A 15,000-nucleotide genomic window follows, 5' to 3' on the forward strand; every position below is an offset into this window, starting at 1 on the left:
CCTTATAAAAAAACTATCAAAGTCAAATAAGTGCCTAATGGTCAGAATATTTGGGTACATTGATTCAACAAGTATGCATAGATGCGACATATAGATTACTGCATGATCAAGAGAAGCCAATTCAACCTTCAAGTTTCTGATTGTCACCCTCAACAAGTGGCTGTTGTTCGCATGCTGCAAGGAATGCAATACCTTGGGCACTGATCCTGGGTTACTCTTGTTGATGGCATTGCATAGGACCAGACCATTTCTCAAGAAAGAAATGAATGCCCCATCCAAAGGTTGGTTTGATATGCCGAGCGGGCCGACCAAGCTCTGCAGCCAACTGACAGCTTGATATCGCCTCCAAGCTGGAAACATTAGCGCAAAAAAAAGGGCTATCAACAGGGATTATTGAAACATGGATAAAATCCCCGTTTTGAGTTTCAAGAAATTTAGGATAAGAAAAATAATCTGAGATTGGGACCCAGAAACCCATCAAAACCCACGCAGTGTTCAACTCTTCTCTGTCTTCTTCAAGAAAGTACATCTTCCAAGAGAAATAGCCGTAGCCATGAATCAAATTTCACACTGAATAACAAGGATCTGGAATCTGGAAACCAAACAATAAAACGCTTCCGCGTATCTTGTTTTGGAATGTTTGGTTGGTACGATGATAACAGATTTAGATTTTTTTTTTTTTTTCTAATTCAAATTTTGAACTTTATATATAGTACTTATTTTAACCGTTCGTATATTTAATTTTTTTTATTTAATAATTAAAGAAATGACTTTTAATGATTTGATATATTTTTTTATTTTTTAAAAATATTTAAATATGTTCAAAAAATATGAAAAGAAAAAGAAGAAAAAAATAAAAACACAAGTTTGTGCTAGACCTCTTTATTATAAATATCAAAATTCAGATAAAATTATAAAAATCTTAGGCAGGCACTAGTTTACAATTAACGTTCATAAAATTTTTGAATGTATCAATTCAACAAAGAGACAGACAATGTCACGTGAAGTAGAACCAAGCCCTCGGTCAAAAATCAAAGGTCTGGCATGATGTTTCAACTGCAAAAATAGGGTTGAAAACATCAAATACTGATCATTTCCATCAGGAGTATAACTTATTTATGAGTTCCAAGAGAAGAACGGCAGCAGAATCCCTGGCCTTTTTGACGCTCGGCATAGGCTCTCCTACACATTCATCTGTCCATCCTCTATCAGTGGTATTTACACGTACAGAAAATGTGAACCGCTTTGCATGTGCAGGGCCACCCTCGTTCACACACCTAAAAATGCAAGTAACAAAAATTCAAGATCAGCAATTTAAATTCACGTTTACTATGGCATCTTTAAGCATTGGCAAAAGCACCCAAAAACATCTTATGGTTTCTTTACCGATAGAATGGCATCGGCCAGTTTCTTCGCAAGCAGATATCGTTCAATGTTTGTCTCGTAAATGTTTGGTTCCCATTCTTCTTTTTCTTCCCATTTTCATCAGATTTCTCCTTGGCTTCAGCAGTTTCCTTCTCTTTCAAAGCAGCGAGTGCGTTTCTGGCAGCTAGTTTCTGTGCCATCTTCTTTTGTGGATTCTGAGCAATTCCTACCTGCACTCCATCAATAAAGACTTCAACAGTAGCCAAATTGCCACTTCGACTTGCTTTGTATTCCAAGCCCTCAGCCTGTTGTTGGCACCTTTCTTGAAGCTCGCGCACAGGATGCATTGGGAGTGTCTCTGGGGTTACCATTGGATGCAAGAGGGGTTGAAACACCTGGAGTCATAAGGTTTGCAAATATTAGATTTCTCGTATCAGTGCTTAACATTCAATACCAAGAGGAAAGGATGAAAAAGAGGAAAGCAAGACAGGAAACTAGGGTCCCTTCATTAAATATAACCTTCCAAACAACTGCAGTATCACGCTCCCCGTCAAGAAAAATGGCACCAGCAATGGATTCTACAATGTCACCAAGAACTTTTGGAGCTTTACAGTCACCCAAACCAAAAGAGTTGAATCCTGGTTTCAATAACTCATCTTGAGCTTCTTTTACAAAGTCTCGAATCTGCAAAACAGAAACCAGAGATAGGGTCATGCAGATTACAAGCAACTAACTAGCTTTAGCTAAAGGCCAAGGAAAAAGTGGGGCTTTAGGTTCAGAAGCTTGTGGCCAGACTATGCAGGTTCCTTTCAAGTTAGAATGAAAAGAACCAATTTCAAGGGGAAAGGACAATAGAAAACCTGCTTTTCGAGCGCACTTGACCCATGTCGAAGGTGCACATGGAGATTATGTTTAACTGCAACACGTGCAAAATTTTCATTGTTTACAGCCGCAGCTCGCAAGTCAGTCAAACGCCCTGGGGGCAGATCTGTGTATGTGAAAAACAAATGCCTTGTTATCAGATGATCCAAGACAGCATCACCAACAAATTCCAGACGCTGATAGCAGGATACTCCAGAAGATGGTCGGGAAGCATGAGTAATAGCTTCCACCAACAGGCCCCTGTCTTTGAAATTAATGTTCAGAGCACCTTCTAAGGCCTCAAAGTTAACACTTCTGAGTATACTTTCGGGAACATTTGATGGCCTTGGCATGCAGTCTATCTCATCAGCATCGAACTCTACCTGAATGCCAATCCATTTCATTAGGTGATTAGCAGCATTCTTCCCACCTTCAACATAATAAACTCCAATAAGTGCTTCAACAACATCTGCAAGAGTCTTGCTGGAGAGGACTCTATATGAACTAGAGTCACTCTCAAGCTCACCATCTTCCATTTCGTCATCCTCGTATGCATCAATACATCGACCCATCCCATGTTGAGTTTCAGCAAGCGATCTGTCCTGATCAAATAAGGATGTTTCTCCATCCTTGGCATCCTCATCAAAGACAGGCAAAACCCCAGGAGCAGCCCATCGAGATGGAGCAAAGCGATCTGCTTGGATATATGACTGAAGTCCTTTACTCAATGCATACTGATATAAAACCATGTTACTCACCATTTGCTGCCTCATCCTCGTAAGCTGACCCTCATGTTTCTGGGGGTATTTAAGAAAAAGAAATCGACTAACAACCCACTTTAGGTAAGCATCTCCCAGAAGCTCTGCTCTTTCATAACAAAAGGTCTCCTGGCATGAAGCAGCAGTCAAGGCTTCCAAGATCTGAAGAAATAGAAAGTGAAGTGATTCAGTTAATTTTTTTTTTTTTTTTTTGATCGGTAAGCAAGATTTATTGATCAAAAGAATACGCAAGAGTATACGAGAAATATACAAGAGCAACACCCAAGCGTGCTAGTTTAGAGATACAAGGAACTCATGAAAAGACATGCCATGATAATCAATTACAATCGACCAATGGGTAAGTATTGAAAAATAGAATTCTGAGCTCATCATCAACCGCACTTGATCTTCAAAACTTCTTTTGTTCCTCTCCCTCCAAATACACCACCATATACATATTGGAATCATCTTCCAACTTGAAGCAATCTGAGAGTTACCCCGAATGGCTTTCCAAGCAGCTAGTTAATAATTCAAACACCTGTGATCAGAAAATACCTTTGAAACGGGGACGGGATAGTTTATAATATCTTTAAGTTGTATTGCAAGCAGCATGCTTTCAACCCTCCTCATTATAGAGGGCAATCTCTGGGCGCCACGAACAAGTGATCCAGGAAGTGGGTGTACCAAGCACAGCTCAGGAGGGAGGAACACATAGTATGTTTTGTCAAGATTCTCTTCAGCTTCACCTTCATGTGCTACACAGATATAACATGCTCATTAGCTCAAGGATTCACAAAAATATTTAGCAACCCAAGGGCAGAAAAAGGAGAGCCTACCTTCCTTGTGCTCAAACCGAGGAGACAATAGATTCTTGCAATATGAGACACCACGCCCTCTTATTAAGGGTTGTTGCTTATAGATTAACTCAACTCCATACCTATTTCAAGAAGACCCAATAGCCAAATGCACCTTTCTGTTGTGCGAGAAGAAAAAAGAAAGCTTCTCCAATCTGTAAGGATTCATAACTATTCTCAATGAGAAATGCGTGTAACGCTGATTAATAATGCCCCCACATTTGGTACTGACAATAGCCAACTATATCCTTCACAGATTAGGATAGCTTTCTTTTTCTTCAGGCACAACATCTGAGGTGCAATGTGGCTAGTTGATTGGTAAATTAGTTTTTTTGGAAAATCATAAAAACAAGATGAAAGAAACTAAAAGAGGGCAGAATATTTGAGATTTAAATATTTGACTTACTTCTGCTTGTAGTAATCAGCATATGAGCTGTACTCCAGAGGACCAAGATAGCCTTCTTTCCTTGGGAAAGAATTCTCTGCAGTCATATCATAGTGTATTGAGTCCACATAAAACCTCTTTCCCGAGTGAACGGCTGTAACAATTCTCCCTACCAAATCTTCTGCACTCATACAAGCATCAGCCATCATCAATTTGCCTCTGGTCAAATCCATATGCGTTTGCAAATCCCTGGCATCCCGACCAGGAACCAATCCAGAAGCTTTCACAACATCAAACTTTGCCACAGCTCCTCTGATTCCATAGGTGGGATGGGATTTCTGTCCAAAAGCCATCCCATTACGCAATTTCCCAAACCCATACTCCCTTCTGTCACCACCAAGTGTTCTCTCATTTGTGCCAAGATAAACATCTGGTCGAGCTCTCTGAAGGGGATTATTCCATGCATCTGTATTAATAATTTTTTCAATCAGATCCCAGTCAATTTCTCTCATAGGATCTACATTCTTATCGCCAACCACGGGGACAAACAAATATGCCTTGGCAGGATCCCAAGGAGTAGTGGAAGGTTCAACATCCACATCCAGTACAATGCTCATCAATCTTACATGAAAACTCTTGAGGGATGCCAACTGCAAACAACTCAAAGTAGGAATAGCATCAGTAGCACACAATGCAAAAAATCAGAAAGGTTAAGAAAAACATGCTCAATTGGTATCAACCAATCAACCTGACTTTCAGTGATATCTATTGACCCCCTGAAGGTAAGAGATGCTTTTGTACTCATGGTTCGAGCGATAAACAGATCCATCGACATCGATAACACCTAATTACAGCAAATGTGGTTGGTGAATATAAATGGATTTACCATACAAATGACACACAAAAATAAAATACCTCTGCATCCAGCTCATTGCCGAAAAGTACGGCAAAATCTAAAACTTGAGTCAAGAACGGATCTTTCGAAGAGCCAATATTTACACATTTAACAGAATAAACATAAAGATGAAGCAACGTTGAGTAGTCACAAACATCCCTTCCAGATAAAATCCATTGTCCCTGAAAGGCCAGAAAGCATTAAGTACGCATCGAAATATATCCGACAGAAAAAGAAACCTCAAACAGCTGTCCACACAACCAACCAATTAAGCCTAACCCCAACCTAGTGCATATATAAACCCCATATCTGTGAGATGTTCTCTTCCAAGCACTAGTTCAGTCCAGGTCAAACATAGTTGTTCAGTTGTTGCTATATGAATATGCATGCAGAAGCTAATTCATCCAGCAGAAGCAAGATTTCCTCAAACGTATTGAACCACATAATGTATTATAATCCATAGCAAATTGTACTTGCAATGAAATTGAGTAATGTACTTGCAATGAAATTCATCCAGCAGAAGCACGATTTCCTCAAACGTATTGAACCACATAATGTATTATAATCCATAGCAAACTGTACTTGCAATGAAATTGAGTTAAAGCATCTTTGCAGTTTCAACAGATCAACCATAAATGCTTCTAAAATTCAGGTTGTCATATCACATCCCATAAAGTATACCAGAGGCTACCTATGGCCCTCCAAGGTTCTCTCTCCCCCTCTCTCCCTCTTACAAATCTACAACAATATTTTTCTCCAAGAAAAAAGGAAGAGATTTTCTCAATCTTCTATTTACATAAAAAGGAACACATTGAATTTAAGCTATAATATGCTAGTTTGTCAAGCATCATAGATATTTTCGGACGAGGAACTCCGGGGACCGTGCAAACACAACATGTATTTTACCCCGTTAAGCCCTAGACCCGAGTAACATGACCACATTACACAGCTTTTTACTGTTGGGATGTGGCCCTCAGAAATTAATTGCATCCAAGGTTCAAACCTTAGACATGGAGGGAGCATACCCCCAAAACCAAAGTCCTTACCACTTGAGCCAACCCCTAAGGGTTTCTCAAGCATCACAGGTATTCTAGTTTACAGTTAGAAAATTAAGACTGTTAAAACGTAAAGCAATAACATGCTTCCTCATTCTTCATCCCCCAACCTCCACCCCAAACAAGAAACTTATAACAATAATAATTTATGTGTAAAGCTAATGAGATGCAATTAAGTTTTGAAGAAACACAAGATCGTACAATGAAAATAAGCTTTGAAATGCAAATGTTTTCAGTAAGATATTTGGAGAAAATCTACGTTCCACCTTCCAACCAAAATGTGTTATATATATGACGATCTTGACAGTTGGATCTCAACGGAAGGTGCACCTTGCAACTTTTCATAATTTGAGTGCAATGTGTCAATTTTGGTGGTTTGGGCTGCAAAGTGTAACGCATCTGTATGTTGGAGGGTACAACGTGTATTTTCCCCTATATATTTCCAAGTTATATATATGTCAATTATCACATACTTTTTCCTCATCTTCCCTTCTTTATATTGTATACAAAACTCCCTTCTTTAATCATATGCAATCTGACACTCCTAAAAGACAAGGTATAGAAATATGAGTAATGCTATACACCACACTCTTATCTCACTTTCATCCAATGGTGATAAATGTGCCACATCTTACACAGTGGGATGGTAGTGTGGTGTATAGAATTTTCCTAGAAATATCTACAAACAAGGCATTCAAAAGTTGAAAATTTTATCTTGGCTTCTGCAGAAATGTTAAACTGCACGTACTAAAAATAAATTTTTATTTTTTCATCCCTAAATTTTTCATAATGAACTGCCAGCACCAAAAGCGGTTGGAAACGTAAAAGTTGGATTAAGCATGCAGATATCCATTAAGTGGCTAACATGTTTCCATTAACATGCCAAATTCTAAACCAAAACTAATAGGTTACCCTCCAACCAACTACATATGTGAAATGTAAATGAACTGCCACTTTGAAGGCCAAGAAGACGTGGAAAACAGGAGAAATAAGATCTTACCATGGCACTGAATTAAAATTCGAAGATAGAGAAGGTTATAGCAAGGATCTAATCATCCTAACTACAAGGCTAAAGTTTATTTTTATATTTACTTCCTTTTTCTCAATTAGTATAATGCAGTAGTACCATTAAGGGTTTTTCTATGGTAAAAAGAAAAGGGCAGGGGTGCAGTTCCATTACAATGAAGAATTATTATGCCACAAGCCTATCCGTCTAAGCATTCCTTTAGAATGTCAGCCATGTGACAATGCAGCAATAACTAACCTTAAGAATATCAGCCACTCCTTCAGGATAGAACTCTCTATGCCTAGCAGTCCCAGGGAGTGGATCTCCTTCATCATTCTGATCAACTTTTTCTCTTTCTTCCCCACTTCCCTTGTCTGGTAAGAGCATGTCAGTAAATGCTCCCATCTCATGCAGCTTCTTGCAAGCAGCCAAACAAACAGCCTGCAACAATAAGGAGATACTAAACCACCATTATGCAATGAATCACGGAAGCTAACATGATTGTAGCAAACTGATAGCATGCCTGCTGTGCAAGACGTATTGAACTGCAGACAGGACCCTCAAGTTTCTCAAATGGTGCATTACAGGGCAGTTGGAGCTTGCATGAATATTCAGTAGGACCTCCTGACTTTTCATGCTGCTCCATAATAAACTCAGGACGAAGTATTGAATACCTGGACAACAGAAACAAGGAAATTGAGTGAAAATTTGGAGTTACTAACAACCCTAAACATCCAGGTAAATAGTAGTATGTAATATCAGTCAAATCAGTGATGAAAATAAACACCTGTCACTGGGTAGTTGAGAGCAGTAGAAATGGATGAGTCCAACTGCAGAATTTAAGCTTACAACAGCACCAGTTGACTCAACCTGGTAAACTGTTCCCGGAGATGTATCCACTGAAATTAATCTTGAAATGTCTTTTAGATGACTAAGGTCAGTTCTCTCTATTGCCTCTTTCCGCAAGGTCTCTTCACTATTCCTGGCATTCCTTAAGAATGCTTCATGTGACAAATTTCCCCTAAGAGAGAATACAGAAATTTGAGCTTTCAAATCCACTAACATTTGAAAGATCATAGACTGATCACTAGAAATAAAACCAACATTGAACTAGGTCCAACACAAACCCAAGTGTATAATATCAACAACAGTAAACACAACTGAATTTTTTTAAACCCACTACAATATATAAACATACATACATACAAACATGCGTGCACGCGTGCGCGAGCGCATGCACACCCATATATATTACTCGACTATGCTGACATTGGAAAAACAACCAAATAAATACCTCTCAACCATCAGGATGTAATCAGACCCAGGCTTCCTAGCACGGCCCCTAGACTGAATGTATGCCAAGACAGTTTTTGCAAGGTCAAAGCGAATAACAACATTACATTGTCGAATATCTAGGCCTTCCTCAGCAACACTTGTGGCAACTAACAATGTCACCTAGAAAATAAGTACAAGATTTCATGAGATGTGAGAACCTATAATCATGAAATAATTTCACCTATTTTTGTAAATAAGCAAGCAAGCATAAAACTCAAAACATACACGACCATCCCGGAATTTGGAAATTGTGTCCTGCATTTGGCATGTGCGCATTTCGTGACTATTATTGTGACCTATCAAGCTTGCACATTTAATAAAGCTTAGAGATGGAAGCTCTGCAAAGACCTGCATGCTTGGCAGTATATGACAATATACAGTGAGGAACATGAAAAACTGAATCAATAAACACAGACAACTGTGTATTAACATATCAACCTTAGGAAGAACTAAAGCAGATACAACTCGTTCAACAAAAATGATTGCACGAAAATCTTCTGTGTTCTGATATTTGAGAAGTATTTTAATCAATGACTGCACTTTTGGTGTCACTTTTCCATCAGCAACAGCTGCTCCTATTATCACATCCACATGCTCCCCACCAGATACCACTGCAAATACACCAGCTTAGAAGATATTTCAATATTTACCATTATAAACATCTGAAAATTCTAAAACTCATGGGACCAAGAAAAGAATAATGAGGCCTAACACAATAATACTTGCTAATGGTTGACATGGGTCAGTCAGGACGAGAACTGGACATATATTTAAAGTTCACTAAATGGGGTAGAGGTCACCTTCAATGTTCACCGTCAACATAATAACCACCAAATAAATTTCCATAATAGAATATGTAGCAATTTAACAACAATAATTGGGTATTCAGTATTGCCATATTCTAAAATGCCCTATAATCCCCATCCCCAAATCTGTTTACTATGGGTGCATGGAAGGAAAGGAAATAATAGAAATTTTGAAGACAACGAACAAACAATGGATGAACTTAAAGTTTAATTCCTCAATACTTATAAAATAAAAAATAAAAAAATAAAAAATAAAAAGGAAAATGCTAGTAGAGCCCCTCAAAGTTACCGCTTAAAGTTACCGCTCAATTATTTTATTTTTTTAATTTTTAATTTTTTTACTTAATGGTTACGGAAGTGACTATTAGTGAAATTGTGTACTTTTTTTTTTTTTCTCAGTGATTAAGGATATTAAAAAATTGTTGAAAAAAAACTGAAAGGAAAAAAAATAGACTAGTGGTACGCCCAGCGGTAACCGCTGGACGGCCCACTAGCACTGTCCAAAAAAAAAAAAATACTCTGTTCCTTTTGGGCAATTGTTATAGACTTTAATGGATTAAGTTTCCATGATTTCCTTGTATATTTTCCTTGTCTAATTATCTCTTGTATAAGCCCATGTACTTGGGCTATGCCATCTGTTTTTATCAATGATTTTTCAGTAACTAAACAATAAAAAACATGTCCTATACAAAAGTACATATATTTTCTCTTTTTCTCTTGGGTTTTGTTTTTGTTTTTTGGTTTTTTTTTTTTTTTTTTTTTTTTGGAAGGGGGTCAGAATCACTCAACATATGCTGGATATGTTGGAATCAGCAAAGCTGTTCAACATCTAGAATGTCTATCCAAAGTACCAACAAGAGTCAACAACCAGACTCACCATGACTGTCAGGAAGCTCTCCTTCCTCAATGTCATCAGCATCAATCCCATCATGAGCCACATTGCTTTCCGAGTGAGCAACTTTTGTATCCTTTTCAGAAACAGCCCCCTCAGATAACTGGCACTGTAAGAGAGATACAACCTTGTTGAGGTAGGATTCTTGAAACTTGACATCAAGCTGGTAGTTTGCCCTCTCATCATTTTGTAAAGCAGTCAGAAAAGATTGAGCAACCTGCAAAAGAACAGATATAATATTTATGACCAAGGGAAACACAACTAAACATTCCATTATACTTCTTGTAAAATCATTACTTGTCCTAAAAGCTTAAACTGATGAGATGTAGATTTAATTATTTATATTATATCCTCAACATCATCCCCAGGCCAAGCTCTCTCAAAAAGTGAATCCAACATGTAGAATATTTAATCAATAATACTCATAAAAAAAAGAATATTTAAATAATAATAATTATAAAAAAATAATATTTAATTAATAATGTTTGAACTCAAGACCTTTGTTCTGACACCAAATGAAATCATTACTTGTCCCAAAAGCATAAGCTGCTGGAAATAGGTACATTTAATTATTTATATATATATCCTTAACACTTCTAATGAAACGTACCTTATAAGCGCACCACTGACCCAATTCACCAAGCGCATAATTTATAGCCCTCAACTTTTGGATCAAATTAGCAGCCCCATCACTTTCTGTTCTTTCAGATACACCATAGACTTGGCGCAGCTCCTCCTTGGCCCCGGCATCTCTAGCTCCCATGAATTGCCATTTACTTCTTCTAGAGCTTGATTTTGCGGCTTCTTCCACTTCAGCTTCCATTTGTTTTATCTGCTCATGAAGGGACCATAAGCTGGCAGCTTTGTCATACTCCACCACAACTTCTGAGGGTGTTGGCACATGTTTCTCCAGCTCTCTACGATCTTTAATGGTACACACTATGGAATCTAGTTTACTTTCAAGATTACGAATCTTTATTGCGCAATCTACTTGACTGGAAACCCCTGAACAAAGCATAATCATAAGCAGCAACATGCAGTGGAGGATGTGTAATAAAAAGGAAATTGGCTACATATGAAACTAGATTGATAGATGATCCTTAAAGCAAATTAATAGCTTGAAGAGAGAATCATAAATAATAGCAAATAAGAATATTATCGTCACACAGAAAAATTACCTTTTAAATTAACTGGTGAAGCGGTCATTCCAAATACAGATGGTCTCTTATCCTTTGCCGTTGTGTGATAGAACTCAGACATCACCAAAGAATATGGATGTTTCTTCACTGCATGATGGCACTCGTCAAGAATGAGAAGATTAATTGCTTCCATTTTTATTATGCTGTGCCTCAGAATGTTCAACAGAATTTGAGCTGTCATCACTAAAACCTACAGCGAGAATAAGCAAATGACTAATTTAGTGTATAGCAAGCCAATAATAATAACAGAATCAATCATACTCACATTAAACCTTCTGTTTTGGATACAGTAACCATTTAATCACAGCAATAATAATATGCTTGTGGTAAAAAAAATTAGTAACAAAATTTCACTACGAAAAGGAAAAGGCACAATCCTTGTGGTAAAGCATTAAAATTAAAACATGTGAATATGTATTGTAATGCTAATGAAGCTAATTTTGCAGAGAATTACAACGCTTGGTCAGAAGGCGATGCACAGCAGATCAAGAAGTGCTGCTTTGGAAGGACTGCACCCACCACAAATCCTCCAATGAGGAATGATTTCTCCATTAATATTTCCATATTACATTTAATCTAGAATCTTGCCACATGTGATTTCTTTTCTACCAAAAAAATACAAATTCAAACTTATGTATTTAAAAAAAAAAAAAAAACAAACAAACAAAACAATAGTTTGGATTTAGATTGTAAAATCATCAGCCACACAATTTTATTACTAGTTTTATTTTTTTGATAAGTAATTGTATTACTAGTTTTATAAGTATGTTCAAAACTATTTATGTAAAATAACAAAAGAAAACCAGGAAAGAAGCAACTTTAGAACCTCCAAAAATGTACAAGAGAAAAGCCAAAAAAGTATAGCTACCAGATTATGATCACCTACGAGCTTATTTTCAACACCAGATCTGAGTGTAACTTTAGAGATGGAAAGTTAGTGATGATTAAGTAAGATCATGTTTGAATACTGAAAATTGCCACAGCAGAAACCAACCATACATGACAACGAACCTACAACATATAGTGCTGAGAAATAAGAGTTTATATGATTGATACTTGGAACACCAGATTACTTCTTGATAGGTTAATATTTGTTTATGATAAAAAAAGGTGTAGCACAAGCACACAAGACGTATATATGCGAGAGCAAGAAACACCACATTACACTTGATTTCCCAATTCCCTCAAGTCCAACCTTATATCTTCCCCACCTCCAGGGGGAATTCATTGAATGAAAAAGGGAAACACAATTAAATTTACCTTCAATAAAATCCCTATAATTTTCTCTTAATTCAAGGTTAGGTACCTTTGTCTCTAGTCACCAATTTGAGCATATGATTTTGCTATCTCGATTAAATTCAAGTTCTAGGGACATTTGCAATATTTAATATATTTATAAACTAATTTTGGAGGGAACCCAATTCACATATTTGACTCAAATGAGGCTTCTAAGATTATTATTAGATCACTTTCCTTTATTGCTTGATTGTGAGGATGTTTTTTTTTTTATTGTGAGGATGTTGTTCAAAGAGAATGGGACTCACATTGTGTAGGATGGAGAAAATAGGGCTTCAATTGTAAGCTTGACTAATCTTTTTGGAGTACATGCTCACATTTGGCTTGGACTTTCTTTGGTTGTCATGATACAAGGGCTATAAAAACCAATCTCAACCAAAAGTATGTGACTTGAGCCATGCCAGCTATGATGGGATAGCCAAAGGAGGGCATCAAGGATTTAAGGGGGTAGATTCTAATACCCAAGATTGAAAATAGAAATTAAATGGGATGTCACAATGCTTGAGAGAGAGTTCTTGCTACGGAGTTCATAAAGGTGCTCTTGAGCACAAAGCGCCAAGGATGAAGTGATTCCCTTACCAAAAGCAAAGCACATTTACATTTGCGCATCCCTTTTTTTATAAATAAGAATATATTTTATTAATATTGAAATAGGCATTAGCCCAAGTACACAAGAAGTATACAAGAGAATACACCTAATTAGGAACTAGAAAAGTATACGAGGAAATCATGAAAGCTGAGACCATTAAAATCTATAACAACAGCCCACATTAATAAAGTCTTCAAGAAAAAACTCTTAAATATTAATAATACATTTTTGCACTTCCCTTACCAAACATTACATGCTTTTTATCACAGATTTTTTCGTATACTTTGATTGGCTTTTTATCACAGATTTTTTCGTATACTTTGATTGAACTATGTACTTTAATTTGATTTAGGCTATCAAATATCATAGATGTGCATATTTAGTAAATCACAATAGAATTATATAAAATTTTATGTTTAAATGATATGTAATTAGTTTATTAGTTTATTCATGTTGCATAATACTCTAATAAATTGAGTTAATAGGCAAAACATTTTACCATCTTTGCTTTTATCTTTAATTGTATTTTATGGACATTTTTGTTTTACTTCATCTTTAACAATGTGCACTTAACTTCACCCAAGTGCGCACTTGCGCTTTACACTTTGTGCTTAGGCTCTAGATGACGTTTGCGCTTAAGTACGCCTACCGCTTTCGCAGACATTGTTTATAATAGTTAGGGGCTTCGATTGTAACATTGACTAATCCTTTGTTGTATAGGCCCTGGCTTGGTCTTTCTTTGTAGACAAAGTTTGATTAAGGTTATATTTGAAGACAGAGGATATTAATCATACATGGGAGATAAATTTGATGTACATTCAGTTCAAATAAAGGCAAAAAGTAAAATGGTGTATGGTTTACAGCTTCACCATCGAGATCCATATTAAGCATGAGCAGCAGTTATCTTCACTGTTCCTTTCCTAAATGCTTCCAGATAGCTTTCCTTATTGTTTCTTATTAAATTCTTAGTCCCCCCCCCCCCCCAAAAAAAATAAAAATAAAAATAGAATGCATGTAAAGCTTGATCATTCAGTGATGAAAGTACTTTTAAAGCATAAAACAAGCATCTTTGAGTGCCTTAATGAGGAGAAATCAAATCTGTCGGTGTTGGAAGTCATGCTTAGGATGAACAATGCTGGAAAATAGTATGAGTGGTTGATTGTTTATGAATAGGATTGCTATATTTTTCAGTGAAGTCTGTTGAGTTCACTTAAGGAGCGATGTAACTGATGTTATCATATTCTTAAAAAAGTCTTCAGGTTATTAACATGCTATAACTTAATAACCCTTTTTTCAAAGGCCCTTTTTATGTACTTTACATGATATGTCACGTGTCAAAGTGTAATCAACAGTTTCTATGTTGCAAGCTTCGGCATTGCATGAAGATCTTCAGTCGTAGAGCTCATGGATCTATCTAGTGGCTCTTCTCAATGGAATATCATTTTCCTAAGAGCCACCCAAGACTAGGAAATTGAAACATATGCAGAGAAAAGATTAAACATAGAGAAAAGAAGACTGTCGAAAGGAAAACAAAGTGTTTCGGACTCCTTAAATTTTAAAGCATCCATCATATAAGGTATATATGGTACGGGGTTTAAGGGCAGAGGCAACCATCTTAGTCTAAAAAATTGGCCTCACTTGAGTAAGCCATGATTTATCGGGTGATGTCCAAATCCTACATGAAACTTGTGGAAATACCCGATC

The 15,000-nt window shown here is 36.8% G+C and overlaps 1 protein-coding gene across 1 annotated transcript in view; it reads right to left on the reverse strand.

Annotated features, from left to right (window-relative positions):
• Positions 1–934: 934 nt before the first annotated feature.
• LOC109006086 (endoribonuclease Dicer homolog 1) overlaps positions 935–15,000 on the reverse strand; it is a 22,795-nt gene continuing 8,729 nt past the window's right edge. Inside the window, exons 4-21 of the mRNA XM_018985290.2 lie at positions 11,391–11,601; positions 10,823–11,217; positions 10,198–10,429; positions 8,953–9,125; positions 8,740–8,862; positions 8,474–8,634; positions 7,967–8,200; positions 7,703–7,853; positions 7,438–7,620; positions 5,139–5,300; positions 4,972–5,067; positions 4,245–4,873; positions 3,821–3,921; positions 3,540–3,739; positions 2,226–3,146; positions 1,885–2,049; positions 1,387–1,760; positions 935–1,277 (exon numbers count right to left, since the gene is read on the reverse strand). Coding sequence (XP_018840835.1) covers positions 1,100–1,277; positions 1,387–1,760; positions 1,885–2,049; positions 2,226–3,146; positions 3,540–3,739; positions 3,821–3,921; positions 4,245–4,873; positions 4,972–5,067; positions 5,139–5,300; positions 7,438–7,620; positions 7,703–7,853; positions 7,967–8,200; positions 8,474–8,634; positions 8,740–8,862; positions 8,953–9,125; positions 10,198–10,429; positions 10,823–11,217; positions 11,391–11,601 — 4,689 coding nt within the window. The 3' untranslated portion in view covers positions 935–1,099. The remainder of the gene's footprint in view (positions 1,278–1,386; positions 1,761–1,884; positions 2,050–2,225; positions 3,147–3,539; positions 3,740–3,820; positions 3,922–4,244; positions 4,874–4,971; positions 5,068–5,138; positions 5,301–7,437; positions 7,621–7,702; positions 7,854–7,966; positions 8,201–8,473; positions 8,635–8,739; positions 8,863–8,952; positions 9,126–10,197; positions 10,430–10,822; positions 11,218–11,390; positions 11,602–15,000) is intronic.

Source organism: Juglans regia, chromosome 7, assembly GCF_001411555.2.
Source record: "Juglans regia cultivar Chandler chromosome 7, Walnut 2.0, whole genome shotgun sequence".
NCBI lineage: Eukaryota > Viridiplantae > Streptophyta > Magnoliopsida > Fagales > Juglandaceae > Juglans > Juglans regia.